This window comes from Prionailurus bengalensis, chromosome A1, assembly GCF_016509475.1.
Source record: "Prionailurus bengalensis isolate Pbe53 chromosome A1, Fcat_Pben_1.1_paternal_pri, whole genome shotgun sequence".
In the NCBI taxonomy this organism is placed as follows: Eukaryota; Metazoa; Chordata; class Mammalia; order Carnivora; family Felidae; genus Prionailurus; species Prionailurus bengalensis.
The window spans coordinates 240029388-240052161 of NC_057343.1; the positions used below are offsets into that span (position 1 = coordinate 240029388).

A 22774-nucleotide genomic window follows, 5' to 3' on the forward strand; every position below is an offset into this window, starting at 1 on the left:
TAGGAGGGAATTGATTTAGGTTTTTTGTTTACGGTGGGGCAACAGAAGCCTAAGAACCTGAAAAAGAAAGCCCACAGCCCCGGGTCAGGAGGCGGCCGTGCCAGCAGCCAAGTGCTGCCGCCACCAGCTCACTGCCCACCGCCCTCAGTTACCCCCCAGGCCCACGTGGACCAGCGCTGACGACCTTGGTCCTTGCGCATCTTCGCACATTTGCAGCCCTGCTCCTTCCGCCCCACTCCCACCCCCGGCTGGAGCCCCAGCTCAGAGCCTGGGCCACGGCCTGCGTGACAGTGACAAACCACAGGCCCCTCTCAGGAGGCGCTGAGCGCGCACCAGGTGCCCCACGTTAGGGCTCCCCCCGGGGTACTCCCCAGGTGACCCCCCTGACTCCATCGCTGCCCACTGAGCGACCCTCGCTGGGACCGCAGCGTCCTGGAAGGGCTCGTGGTCCCTGGGCGGGGAGGCTGCGGTCAAGGGACGCAGGGGGCTCGCCACACCTTGGTGCGAACACCCCGAAAGGCGCCTCCCCGGCCAGGCCCCGCCCCTTCCTCCGCGAAGCCCCGCCTCTTCGCACCGACACCCTCACCCCCCTCCCCTCCGGGCCCGCCCCTTCCTCCCGCGGACCCCGCCCCTCCCCGACCATGCCGCGCGCGCCCAGGTGCAGAGCGGTGCGCGCCCTGCTGCGTGGCCGCTACCGCGAGGTGCTGCCCTTGGCTACCTTCATGCGGCGCCTGGGGCCGCAAGGCCGGCGGCTCGTGCGGCGCGGGGACCCGGCGGCCTTCCGCGCGCTGGTGGCCCAGTGCCTGGTGTGCGTGCCCTGGGACGCGCGGCCGGCCCCCGTCGGCCCGTCCTTCCGCCAGGTGGGCTGCCCTGGGGACCCCGCTCGGGCCTGCCGGGGTGGGAGAGGGAGGGCTGCGCGCTCAGGCCCCGGGGCGCCTCCGTCCCCAGCACCTCAGGACCCCTCCACCCCGCAGGTGTCCTGCCTCAAGGAGCTGGTGGCCAGGGTGGTGCAGAGGCTCTGCGAACGCGGCGCCAGGAACGTGCTGGCGTTCGGCTTCGCCCTGCTGGACGGGGCCCGCGGCGGGCCGCCGGTGGCCTTCACGACCAGCGTGCGCAGCTACCTGCCCAACACGGTAACCGAGACCCTGCGCGGCAGCGGCGCCTGGGGGCTGCTGCTGCGCCGTGTGGGCGACGATGTGCTCGCCCACCTGCTGACGCGCTGCGCGCTCTACCTTCTGGTGGCCCCGAGTTGCGCCTATCAGGTGTGCGGGCCGCCGCTCTACGACCTCTGTGCACCTGCCGCCACTCGGCCCCTCGCCACCTCCGGCCACCGGCCTGGGACCCGGATGGACCTCAGACCCACGCGCCAGGCCCGAAACGCGGGCGGGAGGCGGCGTCGGGGCGGCGGCGGGAGCAGCCCGCCTCTAGCCAAGAGGCCCAGGCACGACGTGACCCCAGAGCCCGAGCGGGGGCCAGACAGGCCGTCTTCCCGGGCCCCCCCGCGCGGGGCCCACGGGCTGAGTGGCGGCGAACCTGGCGCAGTGACATCTGCCAGGGCCGCCGCGGAGGCCAACTCCGGGGAGGGAGGGCCCCCTGGGACTCGGCTCACCTCCGCAGGCGCACAGCTGTCTCGGCCCCAGGGCGTGCCCCTATCACACCTATCACACCCTGAGACCAAGCACTTCCTCTACTGCCCGGGAGGCAAGGAGCGGCTGCGCCCCTCCTTCCTGCTCAGTGCCCTGCAGCCTAGCCTGACAGGGGCCCGGACACTCCTGGAGGCCATCTTTCTGGGCTCTAAGTGTCCGCGGCCAGGGGCTGCCCGCAGGACTCGCCGCCTGCCCGCTCGCTACTGGCGGATGCGGCCCCTGTTCCGAGAGCTGCTTGCCAACCACGCCCGGTGCCCCTACGACGCGCTCCTCAGGACGCACTGCCCGCTTCGAGCCCCGGCCCCTGCGGAGGGGTCCAGCGGCGGGGTCGGCGGGGGGGCGGACGGCTGCGCCCTGGGGCGGCCCCCGGGAGCCCCCGGAGGCCTGCTCCAGCTTCTCCGGCAGCACAGCAGCCCCTGGCAGGTGTACGCTTTCCTGCGGGCCTGCCTGTGCAGGCTCGTGCCCGCTGGACTCTGGGGCTCCGGGCACAACCGGCGCCGCTTCTTGAGGAACGTGAAGAAGTTCGTCTCCCTGGGGAAGCACGCTAAGCTCTCGCTGCAGGAGCTGACCTGGAAGATGCGGGTGCAGGACTGTGCCTGGCTGCGCGGGAGCCCAGGTGAGGAGCCCGGGCGAGCAGGTGCCTGCTGGACCCCTCCCAGCCTTCCCGCACAGGGGATTCCTGCCTGAGGTGGGCGGTCCACCTGACCCCACTTCGGACCCCCTCCCGGCCTGTTTGCATGCACCTTCGAGGTTCTGACGGATTCAGGCAGGCCCTGGGTGCCAGGGACAAGCAGTGATCAGACGTGACACACACACACGGGCAGGGCTATGGCAACAGACGGAAGTGTCCAGAAGCTCTCACGAGCGTACCTGCACGTTGTTCGTCGTCCTTTTTGACTTCAAGGTTTAGCACCTTGAAACGGTGCCGCACGGATAGGAGTGGCCGCTGGGATGAGAGTCCGCTCCTCTGGGGGCGGGAGATGAGGCTCCAGGGTTTCCACACACATCCGCTCAGCCAGCATGCGGGTCCGAACGCCACGGCAGGGCTGGCAGAGGAGGATGGGGCCCCAGCCCCATCTTTTGGAACAAGGGGGTCCCCGGGGAGCAGCGGGGTGCTCTCCTGCCTCAGGGAAGTGGGCTGCCTGCGGGGCCTTGACTCTGAAGCTGGGCCCGCGGCCTCCCTCCCGCTTTCGTTGTCTGGGCTTGATGTTGAGTTTTCTCCGGTCCAGCCACCATCCAGCCCCCTGCCGGCCAGCTCCCTCCTCCTCGGCACACCGGTGCCGGGAGTGCCAGGGACCAGCCAGGACAGACCGGGTGTCTGCCACTCGGCCTCCCCCGAGCTCCCAGACGTCTATATCGAAGAAGACCGCGGAGGTTGGCAGCTGGGCTGTATGTCACAGGCTCCGGTGGTGGGGAGGGCTGGGCATCTCCAAAGATCTTCCTTACAGTGGCCTCTGCGGGGGGCAGTTCCCCAGAGGCAATGGGGCCAGCTGATGGCAGGCAGCCAGGGCGACCTTCTGGTAAGTTGGGTTTGTAAGTTGTTTTTTTTTAAACTGGGAGAACAACACACAGCAGCGGCCTGTTCTCCCAACAAATAACTGTGCAGGAGACACTGCCGAGCGTAAGCGTGCTGTCACACGGCAGATCTCTAGAACGTTCTCGCCTGACGTGCTGATGTATCCATAACCAGCGGTTCCCTGCCCCGTGCCACGTGGATGGGTCTCGAAGGGTCCGGCACCCTCGGACAAGCCTCCACGGGGCTTGCGCTCTCGGGCCGTGGCTCACTTTGTGGAAAGGGTTGAGTTCTGTGGCTCTGTCCCAGCTTCACACGAGGTCTGCCGTGCCTCTGTGCACCGCACACGGAAGGGGGCTGGTGCTCCCCTGGGGAGGGGGGGCCGAGCCCCTGCACCTCCCTGTGTCCCTGCACACTCGAGCTGTGGCTCTGGCCATCTGCTCCTTCCCAAGGCCGTGGTCGCACCAGTTGCCCACCGGGCCGGATAAACGATGCCGGGACAGCCTTGGTCTCTAAGCTCTGCTCTGGCGTTCGTGTCTTCTCACCCCCTGCACCCCCCCTCCCCACTGCTGGAGCACCCCTTCCTCTGTGCAGGTGCTCAGTTCGCAGCCCCCGGGCTCCCTTGCCTCTGTCAAGCCAGCCCTGACCATTGTCCTGCCTATTGACTCCCGTCAGAAACCTGGTTCCCATCCCTGGTGGCCAGAGGGCCGGGCTGTCCACGTCTGCCTCCGGGTGTTGCTAGACGTCACGCGGAGGATTCCTGGTGGAAACTCTGGAGGTGCCGCAGCACCTCCCACTCACTGCCTGTTCCCCGGAACCTACCGCGGGCTGGCGGCGGCCCTTGTCTCCTTACCCAGGGCTCACGTGGCTCTTTTTTTTTTTTTTTAAAATTTTTTTTTTTTAACGTTTATTTATTTTTGGGACAGAGAGAGACAGAGCATGAACGGGGGAGGGGCAGAGAGAGAGGGAGACACAGAATCGGAAACAGGCTCCAGGCTCTGAGCCATCAGCCCAGAGCCTGACGCGGGGCTCGAACTCCCGGGCCGCGAGATCGTGACCTGGCTGAAGTCGGACGCTTAACCGACTGCGCCACCCAGGCGCCCCGAGGGCTCACGTGGCTCTTGTAGGCTGTGCTTTGCTCCCGTCATCCCGTCCCGTTGACTTCTCTGTGACCACGCGATGGCTTTTCCTAACTGTGGGTGGGGGTGTGCCCCCCACCCCCCGCCGGGGCCCCTTTGACCCTTGGAGTAGAAAATGCTGTCTCGGGGCCTCACCGGCTCAGCTGGGTCTCTGGGGGCCGCATCCCACCTTCCCCCAGGGCCACCCGGACTCCCTTCCTACCTTCTCAGGGGTGAGCGGCTGTGATTCCCTCCTGGCTGTGCCTTAGCTGCGCCCCAGGTTTCCACGTGACGCATCGTGTTCCCATTTCAGTCTTCTCCATCAGCCAGTTATTCAACTGCTTGTTACTGGTTTTATTGACAACAGGAGCTGTGCAGCAGCGTGTGTGTTAGACCCGTTTCTCTGAAGCTGTGCAGACACGTGTTCCGTGGGCAGCTGGTCGCCCGCGGCAGGTTGTGGTGCTTGTGCCCCAGGCGTCTCCCTCCCCGAGGGGAGGCGCTGACGGGCGTGTGGGCGTCCTCAGGGGTGGGCTTGTAGGTTTTATCAGGTGGCAGCACATTTCAGAATCCTGATGTCCCTGACGATCGCCTCCGAGTGCCTGTTCCCTTGAAGTGTGTGTTCGTGCCTGCAGGGCGCCCGCTGGCTCTCTCTGGGAGGGTGCTGGCCTCGTGCACACTTCTGATCCCTTGCAGCTCGTGCCTGGCCCTCCCACGGCCTCGTGGTTTGGCTCAGACCGGCAGCACGAGCTGGAGTGTTCATCCTCCCTGCCGTCCAGCCTGGTGATCTCTGCCACTGGCCTGCAGGCTCTCGTGTCTTTCCCGTGACCACAGTTGAGCCTGGATGCCCCCCCTTTCTTCCCGATCCGGCCGCCTTTCCCACGCGGGTCCTCCCTCCTGGTCTGCCCCTGTGCTCTGCGTCTTCTCGGTTTCCCTCCCCCTGAGCAGCACAAGGGCCTAACCCCCACCTCGGTTTCCCCACTGCCTTAGTTCTGTCCCAAGCCGGGGGTCGTTGCGTGCTCTGTGGTCAGTGTGGGCGAGCTTGGTCCCCTGCCCTGCCCTCTTTCACCGTTGTGTCCTCTGTCCCAGACCAGCTTCTGGACCCCCTTTCTTCTCCTTGACGGTTTCTTCTGTGTCAGTTATGGGTGGTGAAGCCCCCAGCCGTATACATGCCACCGCCTCTCACCCTGTGAGACCTACTCGTGACGTTTCTGGGTGCACGTCCCCTGCTGTGCGTCCCACAGGGTGGGGGGCCCTGGTTCATGTCCCTGGGCCCCTGGCGTGCGTCCCGAGGAGGCAAGGGGGCCCCGGTGTGCGTCCCCAGCCCCGTGTGAGTGTTCGCGGCCCCACGGCGTCTGGCAGCCCTTAGCTCCTGTGTGGCCACCTCTGCTTGTCTGAACCTTGGCAGGTTCAGCCTGGGAAACCGCAGGCATTTCTGGGTCCTGCTGTGGCTGGTGATGCCGCTTAGCCTCCGTGGGTCACCGCGTGGAGAGCATGTCTCTGCTTCTCCGTCACCCTGCTTGTAAGCCGGGACTGATGACGGAGCCTCGTCATCTCTGGCCGGTAGAAACGTAACGAGGGCACGGGTGACTTCGGCTTTCTGGTAGCCACGTTACAAAGTAAACATGGAGAGGTGGAGCTAATCTACCGACGTCTTTTCTTAAAGCCCAGCGTGCCCGGAACATTCTCCCCTCGGCACGGGATCGCGAGGAGCATCATTACTGACGCGCGCCCCTCCTCTGGCTGCGTCCCAGGCCCCCCGCCCCCTTTCAAGCAGCCAGCGGTGGCCGCCACGGGCAGTGCCAGCGAGGGGAGCTCACCGGGCGCGAGGCCGAGGCCGGGTTCTGTGCCTTTTCCCGTTTCAGGGGCCCGCTGTGTCCCAGCCGCCGAACACCGCCGCAGAGAGGAGGTCCTGGCCAAGCTCCTGTGCTGGTTGATGGGCACGTACGTGGTCGAGCTGCTCAAGTCCTTTTTTTACGTCACGGAAACCACATTTCAGAAGAACCGGCTCTTCTTCTACCGGAAGAGGATCTGGAGCCAGTTGCAGAGCATAGGAATCAGGTGTCTTAGTCAGCGTCACTCGGTCGTGTCTTGTCCGGTCCGTGCAGACGAGAGTCCCGAGTCCTGCCCACCCAGCGGGCTCTGGGCTCCCTGCGGGCCCCTTGCTGGGGGAGCCACGCTGGGCACAGACTCCTGGCACCAGCCCCCTCCCGCCGCCGCTTACCTGTGGACTCAGAGTTTGGGCCAGCTGGGCTCTAGGGTCTCAAAAGCACAAGTTTGTGCCGAGTGGAAACAACCGTACAGACAGGTTGTTGGCTCACCCCTGGCCTACGGCTCAGATTCTGTTTTCGTTCACACAGAATAAATGGGACTGTGTCACAAGTTGGTAAAACCTGGCCTATTTGACAACGTACCTGGGGGAAGTGTCTGGGGACAGAGGCGTCTTCGTGAAACTGCCCCGACGCAGTAAGCTCCCGCTTGAGTGGCCTCCGAGTGGCTGCTGCGTCTGTCTCCGTTGCCCAGAGGCTGTTTTACGTAAAGGACTGAAGGAGTGTGGTGAACGTAGGCTGGACGGGGTCCTGTCAGGGGATGGCGTGACTGTTGGAAACCCGAGCCCTGCATCTCTGCAGCCTGGCCGACGTGCCCAGCGTCCTCTCGGGCCTTGGCAAGGACCCTAATGGCGGGACCAGGGGTGCTGAGCCGTGTCCGGCATGTGGGTCAAGCCCACGACCTGAGTCGAGATGTCTTCTGCGGAGGAGGCTGGGCCGGAGTCCCCTGAGCCATGTGGCGCTGGGGCCCGTGTCCTCCTGCATCTGGAAGAGGGTCTGGAGGCCTTTATCGTAGGTTTGAGTTAACAGACAGCACGGCCTATTTAATAACTTAAATATTTCCTGGTACCAGACCCAAAGCAGCCATTGGGGCTTCTTGCGGGGACTGTGGAAACCATCCCCCTGCCCCGGGGGGCATGTGACTACCACGGTGGGCTGGGCGGGCCACCAGACCAGGGAGCACCTGCCCCTGCCTGTGGGTGGTTTTGGGGGAAAGGGTGAAGGTCACAGGTGACGAGCCGACAGGTCCACAGAGAGATGATTCTCTTCCCCCATGGGGGCCACACCAGTCACCGCCTCCCCCTACCCTTGCCCAAAGGTCCCGCCTGGTCCCAGCCTGTGCCACTGGTGGCTCTGTGCTGGAAGGAAGCAGGTGTCCTGGCACCCTCGGTGGGAGGGCGCTCCAGCAGGCAGCCGGCCACGGCCACAGCCACAGCGTCCTGGGTTGCTGGGCGCCTGACCGTGCCAACGTGCGAGCACTGGTGCTCTCTTCCAGGCTTGCCCACCCTGGGCTCTGGCAGGGCTGTTGAGCCGTATCCCACGAGGTTCTCTGTTTCAGACGACACTTCAATAGTGTGCATCTTCGAGAACTGTCAGAAGCAGAGGTCAGGAGACACCAGGAAGCCAGACCCACTCTGCTGACATCCAAACTCCGCTTCCTCCCCAAGCCCAGTGGGCTTCGGCCAATCGTGAACATGGACTACGTTGTGGGAGCCAGAACGTTCCGCAGAGACAAGAAGGTCATCGCTGTTGTTTCGTTTCTAAGCAAAGTGCATTTAAACCCCAGCTCGGTTTTGAGGCCGACAGGAGGCCCAGAGAGGGGCCTGTGGCATTGCCAGATCCACAGAGGGCAGAGCACCACGGGTGGGCCATCCATCCAGGTGTGGAGAAGGAGCTCAGTGGCAGGCCTGTCTTAGGAGGTGCCCAAGGTGTCCCCCCAACCCCATCTGTGGCCGGGGGCTCAGCAGGTGAAGGGTGAGCCCTGTCGCCAGCTACAGTTTGTATACATAGTTTCCAGGATCGTGGGACAGGTCCCAGGGAGGCCCCAGGGGCCGGGGGTGGGGCATGGTGGGATCGGCCATCTGGCCCTTCTGGGCGCTGGGTGGGTGAGGGGACGTGCAGAGGCAGGGAGCCGCCTCCTCTCTGGGGGCCCGGTAGGTGGGGGCGGGGAGGTCCGACCCGGGCCCCCTTTTGCCTGGAGTTCTCTGATGATGCTGCCCGTGTCCCTGGCTGGCCCCACAGGTCCGGCACCTCACCTCGCAAGTGAAGAACCTGTTCAGTGTGCTGAACTACGAGCGGGCCCGGCGGCCCAGCCTCCTAGGGGCCTCTGTGCTGGGCATGGACGACATCCACAGGGTCTGGCGTAGCTTTGTGCTGCGCGTGCGGGCTCAGGACCCAGCGCCCCAGCTGTACTTTGTCAAGGTGGGCACCTGGCTCTGGTCCCACCGTACCAGAGGGAGAGCCAGCCGGGGACACGAGGCCCATGGGAGCGGCCCCCCCACCAGCTGGCCCTGCACCGTGGGCTCTGGCCAGGGGGTGGGAGCGGCTGGCCTTCAGGCCCCTGCGTTCGCCCCAGTGAGGCGCCCCTCGGTGGAGCCACGTCACGTCTCGGGGAACCTGGAAGGACGCAGGCCCCCGCTGGGGTGCCGAGTCTGGGGGCCACGGGACAGGTGTGTGCGGGGGCGATGGGGCTGTCAGTGGGCGTCAGGGTCTCTTACCTGGGTCTGCTGACGGCAGGACCTGGGAACCCCGGGGGCCGGGTGAGCACACGAGCAGCTGTAAACAGACGCCTCCATTCCCACACAGGTGGACGTGACGGGGGCCTACGATGCCCTCCCTCAGGACAAGCTGGTGGAGGTGATCGCCAACGTGATCAGGCCTCAAGAAAACACGTACTGCGTGCGCCAGTATGCAGTGGTCCAGAGAACCGCCCAGGGGCACGTCCGCAAGTCCTTCAAGAGACACGTAAGACCCAGACGGGCCTGTGTTCCACACCGAGGGTGTCTGTGGTGCGGGTGTTTCTTCCCAGGCCCCTGTGCTCACCGGGGAGCCCCCTCCTCCCACCACTGCCCCCTGTGCTCACCTGGCTTCCTCCCTCCAGGCCCCAGGTGGCAGCTGCGGGCTGTGGTCATTGCCCCTGTGCAGCCGGAGCAAGCCCCTCGGGCACCTAGCACTGAGGGTTGGTAGGACTCTGCAGGGAATCACGGCATTGGCTCATTTCCCTGAAGTCCCTCCTCCCCGGACCTGCCCCCGTCCATCCTGGCTGCTTAGGTGGCCCCGGACCCCAACCGCCCTCCGCTCGGGCTCCACCTGCCACGACAGAGGGGTCTCGGGAAGGTGGGCTGCCCCCAAAGACTGGACCCCCAGCGGCTTCCTTTGGCATGGCCTCAGTTGTCAGGGGGTGACCAAGGGGCTGTTCTGCAGTCTGTGGCCGTGACCTGCTCCCGGGGCCGTTCCCAACCTCCACTGTCAGACGGCACCTGCCTGCCCCTCATTGCGACTAGGTCTCCCGGCCCCGGGGGGTGTGCACCCGTCTCACGCCCCCTCCTCTTTGCCAGCAGGTGTCCACCTTCGTGGACCTCCAGCCTTACATGAGACAGTTCGTGGAGCATCTACAGGAGACAAGCTCCCTGAGGGATGCCGTGGTCATCGAGCAGGTGGGGGTCAGGCACGCAGCTCGCTGCCAGCGTGGGGCGTGGACGTGGCTGAGGCCGCCGTCCGGCCGGAGGAGCCCCCAGGGCAGCCTCTTAGTGAACCACACTGCCGGAGGCTTGTAGCTGCCTGTGGCTGCCTGTCTCCCTTTCCCACCTGGCCAGGTTCTCTGCTGCAGTCCAGTTTGCTAGACGTCCTTCCCCTCAGCTTTGACCAAGGCTGAAGGAACAGGTGCCCCCTTCCTTGGGACAAGTCGGATTTGCTCTGTAGCCCCACCTGGGATCGACCACCTAGTGGGAACCCGTTTTTCCTGCGTGTAAGCAGGGGCTGTTCCTGAGTGCGGGGCCCTCGGTGACGGACCAGCCCACGCAGCACCATAACTGGTTTGTGCAGAGCCAGTTATCAGGGACAAGCTGGCCCACCCACTGAGGCTCTGACGTCCCGACCCCTTCTCCCCAGCCGGGGCCCCACCGGGTGATGCAGGTCACACCCTGGCGCGTGCCGTCTGGGCCTGCGTGGCTGGAGCCCGGCCGGGGCCACGGGCCACCCGGAGCAGCGTCCGGCACGGTGCACCTGCCTGTGTGCGTCACGCGCCCTCGCCCGCCCCTGTCTCCCTTTGTTCCCCCAGAGCTCCTCTCTGAACGAGACTGGCCACAGCCTTTTCCACCTCTTCCTGCGCCTGGTGCACAACCACGTCATCAGGATCGGGGGCAAGTAAGTCGGGTCCTTGGCACCTTCCCGTCCTGTGAAACCCTCTGTGCTGGGTGGGGTCCCGGCCCCGACAGGCGCTGTGGCCACTCGGCCGGCATGGCAGAAGCGAGGCTCCCGGGGTTCCAGGAGCCCTTTGGCGTTTAAATGCTGGTAGATCACTTTTCTGTCTGTGCAAACAAGACTTAGCTTCCCTGGGTAAGCAAGTGTACGAGGACCCCAGGGTGCGTCTGCTGAGAGCAGGTCCTGGGGGTTCAGGCTCACAGCCAAGGTCGTTGGAGGTCAGCCTGGAGGGTGGGCACCTTCCGTGGGACCACGCCTTGTGCACTAAGGGTGGGAAGCTTTCTGGGAGGGGCTGTTATGTTATGAATGACCGTAGTTCTTATTGAAACGTAACTACGTGAGGAGGATAAGCCAGCGTCTTCCTGAAAAGCACCCTCACAAGTGCACAGCAAGGTGAGCCTTGACGAAGGAAGCGCACCTGCACGTGCATGTGAGTGGCACCGAGGTCAGAAGGGGACTTTCTCCGTGGACGGGGCCACACCCGTGACACCCACTTGCTCTCTGCTCTGATCTTTACAAAAAGGGCCCCTTGTGGCCATCGCACGTGTGAACAGACCTCGGTTCACACGCCCCCGGGTCTGCGTGCCTGCGTGTCCGCGGGATGCACGGGAGGCCCGCCGTGGCCTGCTGCCACCCGCCGCTACCCACGTCCCATCCCCCAGGTCCTACGTGCAGTGTCAGGGGATCCCCCAGGGCTCCATCCTGTCCACTCTGCTCTGCAGCCTGTGCTACGGGGACATGGAGAGCAGGCTGTTTTCCGGGATCCAGCAGGACGGGTACGGGTCCCCTTTGTGTGTGTGTGTGTGTGTGTGGTCCTGCCTCCAGCCGCCTCGTGTCTCGGGTCCTCTTGACGCGGACGGACCACCCTCTCGTCTTTGTGTCGGGTCACGTGGTGGGCAGCAAGCAGGTCGTGAACACAGGCTCGTAAGCGGCTGCGAATGCGGCCAAGGCTCGGGCTCCCACCGGAGCCGCACCCTGGCCCCAGAGCCCGGCCGCCGCCCGGCCTCCCCCCCCTCGCCCCGCCCCGCCCGAGGTGCGAGCCTTGGGTCAGGTTCTCTGGAGAGAGTTACTTCGTTCCCGTCCTGGTGAACCCCGACACGGGGTCCCCCGCTGCAGTGCTGGGCGGTCCTCTCGTAGGGTGCTCCTGCGTCTGGTGGACGACTTCCTGCTGGTCACGCCTCACCTGGCGCAAGCCCAAGCCTTTCTCAGGTAGGGGCGCTGCCCGTGTCCCACGGCACGGCTGTGGCTCATGAGCCCTCACCGACTCGACGGGCGGAGTAGTAGTAATTCTCGCCTGGCGGCCGTGCCTCCCAAGTGCCCCAGCCTCGGGCGAACGGCGCACTGCGCGTCCCGGCTGTCCTGAGAGCCAGGCGGCAGCCACGCTCGCTGAGCCTCGAGGGGGCTGGAGCCGCGGGCGTGGCGGCAGGCGTGCGCGCTGCTGTGGGTGGCGGGGAGCGGGCTTGGGTGGCCGGGCGGGCGGGGACTGTATCCCTGGAGGCCCCCTGCAAGTCAGGGTGTGCGCTGTTCTGGGCAGACAGCAGAAGGGGCAGGGACACCCCCGATGGGGCTGTGCCACACACGGAGGGAACAGAGGTGAGGGCTGCACCTGCCCATACGGCTCCTGGGGCATCTTTCTCTCTGCAGGCCACGTGGGAGGGACAGCGGGTTCAACGGTGCTCCGGGGCCTGGGACCACGTAGGGGGCTGGCTCATGTCTGCAGAGTGAACATGTGGGGGGCCGGCTCATTTCTCCAGAGTGAAGTCTCAAGTTTGGGGTCCTTGCCTTGGGAAGGGCATCCCCAGCACTGCCCCTCCGGGGCCCCAGGAATCCGGGGCTGATTTTCAAGTGTGCTTTTCCAGAGAAGGAGAAGATCATTAAACCCAGGGGTGTTTGCTCCGGTCACTGTGCTATCGTTGGACAGAGCCATCTGGGCAGCGTCCCTGCACCCCGAGCCTGCCCACAGGGGTTCCCGGCAGCCCGGGGCAGGATTCCCACAAATGTGCACTCCTCAGAGTTCAGCCCAATGACAAATTCGGATCCTCGGGCACAGCCATGTTCTAAGAGCTCCTTAGCCACACGTGGCCAGTGGCTGCCTGGGGGTTCAGCACGGGGTCCTGCTGCCATCACAGAAAGTTCTAGGGATGATGCTACAGGCAGGTGGCTCAGTGTATGTCGGGGTTCCACCCAGGATGCAGACCACTTGGGGCAGACATCCTGTGTCCAGGGGGAGATTTTTGAGGATTCATTCAGCCCTGGCACCGGCGTGGGTGGGCCTGGAGGCCGGAGGTCCACGGGGCAGGCGCTGGAGCTGTGGTCTCAGGAAGACGCTCCCTCCTTGGTTCACCCATCCTGTGTGTCAGGCCCTTCCTGATGCAGAGCCCGCCCCATGGCAGACAGTCACTTCCTTTAAAACTGGCATATTACAGTGCTGGACCTTGTCAGCTGCCACTGTGACACTGTGACCTGTAGCTGTACATGTGGACGCGGCTGGCTGTCCCCAAGAGGGTTTCAGCCCCTGAGCTCGGCCTGCCCCCCGGGCCCCGCCTCCCCCATGGTCAGCTGGTCCCGAGCTGACAGCCCACCTGGGACCTGGGGCCTGGGACCTGGGACCAGGGTCATCTGGTGTCTGCTCGTCCCCCAGGTTTCAGCCTCAGCCCTTCCCCAGCCCAGCCACCCTGCTCTGGGCGCTGGCCTCGCTCACCCAGAAGCCTGTGGGGACGGGTCCCTGGAGTCAGAGCAGGGCCCTGCCTGGCTTTCTCGGGCACCTCGCTGGGGCCTGCAGACCCCCTCCGGGTGGCTGATGCGGCCTCTCTGCCCCAGGACCCTGGTCAGCGGTGTTCCTGAGTATGGCTGCACAGCCAACTTGCAGAAGACGGCAGTGAACTTCCCCGTGGACACTGGCGCCCCGGGCAGTGCGGCCCCCCTCCAGCTGCCCGCCCACTGCCTGTTCCCCTGGTGCGGTTTGCTGCTGGACACGCGGACCCTGGAGGTGTTCTGCGACTACTCCAGGTGTGTGTGACGCCGGTCGGCACTCCCCGTTCCTGCCTCCGCGTGACCCCGAGAGCTCAGGCCAGGGGTGCCCAGCTTCAGAGGGCGCGGTGGGCACTCGCCAGGTGAGCGGTTTCCTGGGCTTGTTCCTGGCAACAGGAATTTGTGCGGCAGACTTGGGGGTCACCAGTGTGTTCTGAGGGCACCTGCTGGGCACAGGTCTCTTTAGGACCAGGGCACACGCTGTAATGGCCACCGTGGCCTCGCTGGGTCGCCTTTACCCCTCGGGAGCGGGGCCGTGGAGCATGGGGGCTGCTCTGGACACAATACCGTGGCACCTCAGGCTGCCGGGAAAAATACCACGGGCAGGGTCGCTAAACCAGGTGTTCATGCACTCACATCCTGGAGGCCGTGAGCCTGGGATCCAGGTGCGGGTGGGCTGGTTTCTCCTGAGGTCTCTCTCCCTGGTGTGTAGACGGCCGTGGTCCCCCTCTGACCTCCTGCCCCCCGTGTTCAAGGGTCACTGGTGTCTTTTTCTTCCTCTAAGGACATCGGTCCTGTTGGATCTGGGCCTATGGCCCTAGCCTTAATCACTTCTTAAAGACCGTGGGGTCACGTGGGTTAGGGCTGCCACACATGGATTTTGGGGACACAGTTGAACCCCTAACAGCCAGCTTCCCTGAGCCCGCGAGCTCCCAGGCTGAGCTCGGTCTTGGCGCGGACACAGACAGACTCAGGATGGATGTGGATGCACGAATCTGCCTTTTTATGAATAAAAAGTACAGATTGCAGATTCCAGGGCAGCGGGGGATGGCGGGCCTTCCGCTTTGCTGTGTTGGTGACCAGCTGTCCCGGCTTGAACACTCCCGGTCACACTCGGTCCCGTTTTAGGGGTGCTCTCTGGGGAGAAGCAGGTGCAGACGCTCCCCGCTGCCTCAGCCCTGCTGCCCCCGCCCCTCGCTCCGGCCCTCATCTGTGCTCCGTCCGGGGGGGCCCTGGCCTCTCCCCCTCCCCCGGCGCCCCTGTCTTTGGTTGTTCCCGGCTTCCAGCCCTCCCTTGCCGTCTGGGCCCCATCACACTGCCCGGCTCTCTGTGCCCCAACCACACCACTTGGTCATAAACTGCACGCCAGTTTCCTGCTCCCCAAGAAGCTATGGCCATTTTGGGGACAGCATCCCATCCGGGGACTGTCCCTGGGTAAGGACGATGCCCCAGAGCAGGTGGGTGTCGCCGGGCAGTTCTGCCCCCTCAGGCCCTGTCAGCAGGTGCCTGTTCACAAAAGCGGCCCCAAAGGCCCAGCCGCGGAGGCAGAGGCGCCTGGGAACCCGCGACGGCACTCGAAGCAAGGGCTCGACGGGCCGAGGAGGAGGGTGAGCGCCGTTTCGGGAAGGACAGTGACAGTGCAGACCTCCCAGTCTTCCCCGAACCCCAGATCAGGCGAGGTGGGGGGGTGGGGGGGTGCCGGGCAGTCACACCCGGTGACAGGCGAGTTCGCCTCGGTGCGGCGGGTGGAGCCAGGGTGACTTTACGTCTGGGCGAGTCGGCCCCAGCCCTGCCACCTGGCGCCCAGGAGACAAAACAGCAGACCCAGCGCAGCAGGTGGGTGGAGGCCACCCTACCTGGTGCCGGGGCGGGGGTGGGGCGTGCAGCCTGGGTGGGCCTCAGGCCAGGGGGAGGCGGGGAGCGGCTCTGAGCACCTGTGAGCAGGGAAGGGAAGGCCACCTCGCAGCCACGTGTCCTCGCTGAACCCGATGTCTGGGGCCCACAGCTGCGTCTTGGGCATGTCCTTCAGGGGCGGGTTAGGGACCTGCCCCGGGTCACCCAGCGTCACAGGGAGCGGGATTCGAACGCGGGCCCGGCTCCAGCACTCTTGCTTCTGTGCACCGAGCTCTGCACGGGTGGACGCAGGGGCTTGTAGCAGACGGCCGCAAGAGGCCACGGTAGCCACCCGGCACGGAGCAGAGGGCGGCGGTCCTGAGTGCGGTCGGCTGGGACCAGCCCGTGGAGGCGCTGGCGGAAGGCTCTGCCCACCCACCCAGGGCGCTCAGGCCCCGTCCGTCCCTCGGGCCCCTCGGCAGTGCTGTGGCTAGCCTCGCGGGCACATTCCTGAGGGTGGGGCAAACTGGACCGACTTTTCTGGAAAGCAGTAAATTCACATCATGGTCCTTGAAGCATTCATACGTTTTCCCAGTAACTGCACGTCCAGAAACCCGTCCTCCAGAAAAAAATTCCTGGATGTTATCAGAGATTTCACCTGACCGTTTGGGCCGCGTGACTTAGCACAGCCAACGGCGAAACGACCTAAATCGTGGCCGCGTAGGTGTTGATGCCTCACCAAGAAGAAACCTTATTCTGCCATTAAAAATGCCGTCAAGAGGCGCCCGGCGGCTCAGTCAACTAAGCATCTGGTTCTTGATTTCAACTCAGGTCACGATTCCGGGGTCCTGGGTCCCAGCCCTGAGTCAGGCTCTGCGCTGACGGCACGGAGCCAGCTTGGGGTTCTGTCCCCCTCTCTCTTTCTGAAAATATATAGACGTTTTTAAAAAATTGCTGTCAAATAACATTTAATAAGATGAGAACTCGGACTCGAGATAAGTGTGTCCCAAGCTGGTACAAAGGAACACGTCCCAGGACACATGTCACGCAGGTCAAGGGCTCATTTTGGGGGCTCAGGTGCAGGGAGGCGGTGTGGCTGGAATGCCCACAGGTGTCACTGCTGCTGAGCAGGTGACTTTCCTCCCACTGCCCGTGTCCTCCACATTTCCCACCTTGAGACCACGTCAGAGGGGTCAGGCTGTCTGTGGGGCGACCTCCTCCTCCGAGAAGCCCTCGGGGCTGTCGGAAGGCACCAGGCTGTGGCCTCAAGGCCCCAGCTGCCCGGCCGAGCCTGACGAGACCCCAGCCAGCCTGGACCCTCTCCCAGGAAGGCGCGTGCTTGCGTGTGGTCAATGCGTTGGTTGAGTCGCACAGATCTTGCTGGTGCCGTGTGCCGTTTGTCAATAACAAACGCGTAAATGACCCGCACCGTGACCCAGATGCCTGCGGTGCGTGGGTGCCCCACCCCGTCTGAGTCCTCGTGCCGTCTGCCGCTGCCACCGGCCCTGGCTTCACACGTGGGTGGGGCCGGGTGCGGGCGGGCCGACTGCGCGCCTAGCGTGTGCAGAGGGCTGGGGTCTCGGGGGTCCCCGCTCTCGAGTCTCAGGGGCTCCCCTCTGTGCCGCAGTTACGCCCAGACCTCCATCCGCTCGAGCCTGACCTTCAGCCAGGGCACCAGGCCCGGGAGGAACATGCGTCGCAAGCTGCTTGCGGTCATGCGGCTGAAGTGCTGCGCTGTGTTTCTGGATCTGCAGGTGAGCCCGCGGCCAGGGGGCGCCAGCAGGTGCCCGAGCTCAGCCCGGCCCGCTGAGAGCTACGCGTGTTAAATACATGAGTGTTTGTGTGTGTGCGAGTGTGAACACACGGGTATGAATGCCCTGAGTCCCGCCTGGGCCCCTCGTCCTGGGCACCTGGGTCCCTCCCCACGGAGGGGTGGGGGTCCGAGGCCTTGGGGCTCAGGCTCTAGAGCCACTGGGCGCTCACGTCCTGTCCCTCCCTGACTGTCCTTCCCTCCAGCAGCCCCTGCCACCATGGCAGGGCGGGGCTGCCCAGGCCACTTCCTTCTGCCTCCATTTGACCTGGTGACAGAAATTGACGTTCCGGAGGCATTTGCAATGTTTTTCTTTCTTTGTGACCCAGGTAAACAGCATCCACACGGTTTATACAAACATTTACAAGATTTTCTTGCTGCAGGCCTACAGGTGGGTTCACCAGCCACACCACCACATGCCACAGCACCCTCTGTGCCCTGGGCCTCCCTCGGCCTGGAGCACGCCCTACCCTCTGGGTCCCAGTATCTGCAGAGTTTTCAGTCGCACACGCTTTGGCTTCATGCGTGTGCACGGATGCTTCTCAGTGTGGGAAGTGCCTGTGTCACCAGGCAGTGAGGGGTGGCCAGCGTGGCCTGGGGTGTCCCCACTCCTGTGCCCTGACCCAGGACCTCGCAGGGGCCTCGGGTCTCAGAGAGGATCAGGCCAGTACCGGTGAGGGTCCACAGCCCTCTGATGTCCCCCGGAAATGGGTGGTGGGACGTGGCTCCCGAAGAGCCCAGCGGTTATTCTCGCCCCACTGATCATGTGCTTCTGGAACATTCTCCATCCCTGGGAGCTTCCAGGTCGTCCCGCTGAGAACGGGGACGTGGCTGGGCAGTCGTGGATCCCTTCCGTGCCTGTGCTTTTCTGAGTCGTGGGGCGGGGGGGACGTTTCCCCCTTCAGGCTGTGCCGATGCCTCAGGTCACATCACCTGCCCTGGCCTCAGGGTCGCAAAGTCGGGCTTTGCTTCAGCTCAGGGGAGCAGGCAGCCTCTACCCACAGTCAGGACAGACGGGTGTGTGCACCGCGGGGCCAGACAGGGGCCGAGCATCAGTGTAGAGCCCCCCGGAGTCCGCGTTAGCTGGTTGTGTATTTGCTGTGGAACGAGGCAACTGTCTCACGGGAACTGGGCCCGGCTGGGTGGCTGGGTTTCCTCCCAGAGACCCCCTCCAGGCCCCAGAGCACCTGTGCCCCTTGCGGCCGTGGGGGCGGAGCCTGCCCGGCGTTCGTCCACCGTCGTGTCCCGGGAGGGCCTCGCTCAGGGCTCCTGTCCTGTGCTCTGTGGTTGTAATGCTGCCTTTCCCTGCGTCTTCCAAACCCTCTGCCTCTGCTCTCGTGGGCGAGCTGCCTGGAGGTCTCTGACAACGTGCTCGCTATAAGCATGAAGGTGCCCCCCCCCGCCGCCCCGCCACACACAGCTAAAGACTGAGGTGGACACACCCTTGCTTTGCAGCCTTCCTGCAAGGGCAGCCCAGTCCCCTGGCCAGCTCCACGCCCCGGTGGCCAGGTCATGTGTACCTCAAGGAGGGGCCCCACTCTCGTGTCCTCACTTGTGGACCTGTTCCTCGTGAGCCCAGGCCCGGGACACCTGCCCGCCAGGGAACATATTCAAATCCTGGGTCAGGCGAGGCACCCTCGGCAGCTCTGTGCTCCTCGTGAGGGCGCATGCGGCCCCCAGACGGCGGGTACCCAGAGCTGCTGGCTTCTCTGGCCACATGCAGAAGCATCAGCCGTTTCCAAATACAGAGGCTGTGGCAGGTGGGAGGCCCTAAAAACACCACCCTTTCTGGGGCGGGAGTGTGGAAATGTGAGGCTGGCCGGTGATGAGTGGGCGAGGCCGTGTGTGTCCACGTGGCCCTTGGGGCAGGATCCTCTCGTGCAGCGTCCGATCGGAAGCCTCGGGCTCAGCTCCTTCACAGCTGAGGGTGGGCGTCGGGCTGGAGGCGCTGGGAGAGCAGCGTCCACTCAGGAGGGGTTCTCCACCTGCAGAACGTGCTCCCCCCCAGCGCCCTCCCCCAGGGCTCCAGGGAACGTGCTCCCCTCTAGGGCTCTCCCCCAGGACTCCAGGGAACGTGCTCCCCCCCAGGACTCCAGAGAACGTGCTCCCCCCCCGTGCCCTCCCCCAGGGCTCCAGAGACTGTGCTCCCCTCTAGGGCTCTCCCCCAGGGCTCCAGGGACCGCGCTCCCCCCCAGGTCCCTCCCCCCGGGCTCTAGGGACTGTGCTCCCCTCTAGGGCTCTCCCCCAGGGCTCCAGGGACCGCGCTCCCCCCCCAGTGCCCTCCCCCAGGGCTCCAGGGACAGTGCTCCCCCCCAGGTCCCTCCCCCCGGGCTCCAGGGACTGTGCTCCCCCCTAGGGCTCTCCCCCAGGGCTCCAGGGACCATGCTCCCCTCTAGGGCCCTCCCCCCGGGCTCCAGGGAACGTGCTCCCCTCTAGGGCTCTCCCCCAGGACTCCAGGGAATGTGCTCCCCCCCAGGACTCCAGGGAACGTGCTCCCCCCCAGTGCCCTCCCCCAGGGCTCCAGAGACTGTGCTCCCCTCTAGGGCTCTCCCCCAGGGCTCCAGGGACCGCGCTCCCCCCCAGGTCCCTCCCCCCGGGCTCTAGGGACTGTGCTCCCCTCTAGGGCTCTCCCCCAGGGCTCCAGGGAACGTGCTCCCCCCCAGGACTCCAGAGAACGTGCTCCCCCCCAGTGCCCTCCCCCAGGGCTCCAGAGACTGTGCTCCCCTCTAGGGCTCTCCCCCAGGGCTCCAGGGACCGCGCTCCCTCCCCAGTGCCCTCCCCCAGGGCTCCAGGGACAGTGTTCCCCCCCAGGTCCCTCCCCCCGGGCTCCAGGGACTGTGCTCCCCCCAGGGCCCTCCCCCAGGGCTCCAGGGACCGTGCTCCCCTCTAGGGCTCCCCCCCAGGACTCCAGGGACCGTGCTCCCCCCAGGGCTCCAGGGACCGTGCTCCCCTCCCCTGACCCTGGGGCGTTTGTGCCTTCCAAACCCATTTCCGGTTCCTGCAGGTGGGAAGTATTTCGCACACCAACATGGTTGCCACACCTGTGAAGACAGGTTACTGGTGGGGTGACGCGCACGCAGAAGGGGCCCAGGTGGTCAGTGAGCACCTGTCGAGGCCTTGTCGTGTGGTCGGCCGCGTGTACGTGCGTCCACGCACACACATGCCCATGCGCGTGCCTGCCGGCCGGGCACGCGTGCACACACACATTCCAGCCAGGGGACGCCGCGCTGACCGGTGTCCCTCACTCAGGTTCCACGCGTGCGTGCTCCAGTTTCCGTTCAACCAGCCGGTGAGGAAGAACCCCTCCTTTTTCCTCCGTGTCATCGCGGACACCGCGTCGCGCTGCTACTCCCTCCTGAAAGCCAAGAACACAGGTGTGCGCAATGAGCCGGCGCGGCTGGCGGGTTCGGGGGGTCACTCGGGGTGCCGGCAAAGCCCAGGCTGCTCGCCCGCCTGCTTCCGATCCCGGGTGCCGTGTGCTCCAGGAGCCCCCGTGCCGCACCTGCCTCCAGCAGAGTCGTCGCGGGGGGGGGGGCACTTAGGGAGGCCGGCTCGTGCCGCCTGCAGATGCGGTGGCCCTTGCCGACGGCGCACTGGCCTCTCACCCGCCCTCTGCCCGAGGGCAGCGGTCCTGTGTGCTGGGAGTGTGACGGTCATTCCTGGCCTCCTCCTGGTGGGCACCTCCGTCAGGCCCGGGCGCGTTCACGCCTCTCCCCGGCCACTTGCGCAAGGGCGGGCCAGGGGTCGGCAGGGGGCCGGCCCCCGCACCGGCTGCCCATCCCAGGGGAACGTGAGGGGCGCCCACGTGGGCCGCTGGCCCGCCTCTGCCTGGGGCTCCCCATCTGCAGCTCGGCCTTCCTCCGGGCACCCCCAAGGATGGTCTCTGCTCCCCGTGGCCTCTCCAAAAGGTTCTGGTCCGTCGGCAGCCCAGGCCGAGCCGTGTCCCCAGGGTCCTCGCTGTTTTCCGTTTTGTGCAAGTTTCTTCGGAAAAGTGGAAGGAAGCATTTCAGCCATTAGGGTCCCTGGTGCTTGTGTTGAGGCTGTCCTTGAAACAAAATCACCTGTTTGACCCCTGGCCCCTGCCCCTGCTCCTGGGCTCAGGGTGGGGGACAGGGATCCCAGCTGGCATCGGGAGCATCAGAGGGGAAGAGGGCGGGCGGGGCCTCAGCGGTCCCTGTGTCTCCCCCCCCCACCCCACCCCCAGGGCTGTCCCTAGGGGCCAAGGGCGCCTCCGGCCCGTTTCCTTCAGAGGCCGCCCGGTGGCTCTGCCTGCACGCCTTCCTGCTCAAGCTGGCTCGTCACAGCGGCACCTACAGGTGTCTTCTGGGACCGCTCCGGGCGGGTGAGTGGCACGGCGAGCGCCAGCCCCTGGGGCGCCCCGCCGGGCAGGCACAGGGCCCTGTCCTCCCATGTGCTTGCATGGGCAGCGTGGCCCCTCCACGTCTCACTGGTGGTGGCTGGGTCTGGAGCCCAGGTGATGGGGTTCAGGTGTCCCGGGTTGCAGGCTCTTTCTCACCACAGGACCTGGACACCCACCGGCCACCCCACCTCCCCACACCTGCTGTCCGTGGGGAGAGGCCCCCCTCCCTCCACAAGGGAGTCCCCCAGGCCCCTGCCCCGACACTGGCACAGGGCCCCCAGCAACAAGTCTTTCCCTAACGCCCCTCTTGCCCTCCCCACCTGGTGCCCAGAGCCTGGCCTGTGCACACAGACCGTGCCTGCCTGGCCTTCAGCGGAGTCCCGAGGCCCGGGGTTGGGGAAGGCGTTTCTTCCAGGCCGGTCTGATTTCACTTGTCCCTTACAGCCAAAGCACAGCTGCGTCGGCAGCTCCCGAGGGCCACCCTGGATGCCCTGGAGGCAGCAGCCTCCCCGGGCCTGCCCGCAGACTTCAGGACCATCTTGGACTGATGGCCCGTCCTCCTGGCAGGCCGGGGCGGGCTCCACGTGGCTCCACGTCACGGGTGGGGTGGGCCAGCTGACCACGCACCGCTGGCCAGGCCGGTGCCCGTGTCCTTGTGGAAGAGAGCCCACCCACCACCAACTAGCGATTGGAGTCCTGTCCCTCAGCTGCTGACCAAAGGAGGGGGCAGGTGGGAGAACCTGGCTGGGGCGTCAGGCCGTCTGAATAGAGCTGCCCCCATCCCACCCCCTGCTGTGGGGCAGCCCCAGTCTGGAGTGCGGGCGCAGAGGCATGTGGGGTGCTCGGCGGTGGATGTGGGCTCCTTCCCTGAGCTGCGTCCAGATGCATGCCCCATCGAGCTTTCTTCCTCAGAAGCCAAGGGCCCAGTCAGCTGTTTGAGACCCATCCCTGCCCCTACCTGTGACCTTGCCCTGCCCCTCCCCCCACGCGCCGGCCTCCTGGAGCCTGAGTGTTTGGCGCGCCCTGTCCACGGCCACCCCCACTTCCGGACTTTTCCCTGCTGGCCCTTGCTCAGCACACGGTGGCCCCAGGTTATCCTGGGCGTGCTCTTCTGCTTGGCCTCCTACCTCTGCACCTGCCACCTCCCCTGTGACTCCTGGGGGCCACGGGAAGAACACTCTGAGCCCTTGTTCTCATAGACTTAAATGTTCCCACGTTTGCATTAAAGCACACACTGTGCGAGGTATCCATGCTGGTCTCTGTAATCACAGAGACTTACACTTGTGTCCCTGCATGATGTGCGGGGTCCTTGGCCTGGCAGGGGTCCCAGGGGGCTTCTGGGGCAGGGAGGGGGGAGGGGGGAGGGGCGCCTCCCCGGGGCAGGTGCGGCTGGGTAGGGAAGGCCCCAGCCCAGCACGCACCCCGTCTTCAGCCAGCTCTGGCCGCACCGTGGGCCCTGGAAGGGGGGGTGGGCCTGTGCCCAGGACACCGGGAC

The 22774-nt window shown here is 65.5% G+C and overlaps 1 protein-coding gene across 6 annotated transcripts; it reads left to right on the forward strand.

Moving 5' to 3' along the window:
• Positions 1 to 640: 640 nt before the first annotated feature.
• Positions 641 to 22525, forward strand: TERT (telomerase reverse transcriptase). 6 transcript variants are annotated; one of them, XM_043601668.1, is made up of 15 exons: positions 641 to 2262; positions 6140 to 6335; positions 7662 to 7842; positions 8345 to 8524; positions 8909 to 9067; positions 9664 to 9759; positions 10383 to 10468; positions 11188 to 11301; positions 11663 to 11734; positions 13346 to 13534; positions 16737 to 16863; positions 17249 to 17310; positions 20169 to 20293; positions 21124 to 21261; positions 21724 to 22525. In XM_043601668.1, the coding sequence occupies exons 1-15, from the start codon at positions 642 to 644 to the stop codon at positions 21825 to 21827; spliced, it is 3450 nt and encodes a 1149-aa protein (XP_043457603.1). In that variant the 5' UTR covers position 641; the 3' UTR covers positions 21828 to 22525. The 6 variants fall into 6 exon arrangements, with proteins under 6 accessions (XP_043457603.1, XP_043457594.1, XP_043457617.1 ...); XM_043601659.1 differs by lacking the exon at positions 17249 to 17310; XM_043601682.1 differs by lacking the exon at positions 11663 to 11734.
• The last annotated feature ends 249 nt before the right edge of the window (positions 22526 to 22774 follow it).

Bases quoted from the DNA above. Each gene is read 5' to 3' on its own strand.
- TERT (XM_043601638.1), top strand. From the start codon at position 642: ATGCCGCGCGCGCCCAGGTGCAGAGCGGTGCGCGCCCTGCTGCGTGGC. The intron at 7,843-8,344 runs GTCATCGCTGTT...CTGGCCCCACAG, and splicing joins CGTTCCGCAGAGACAAGAAG to GTCCGGCACCTCACCTCGCA. The intron at 8,525-8,908 runs GTGGGCACCTGG...ATTCCCACACAG, and splicing joins CCCAGCTGTACTTTGTCAAG to GTGGACGTGACGGGGGCCTA.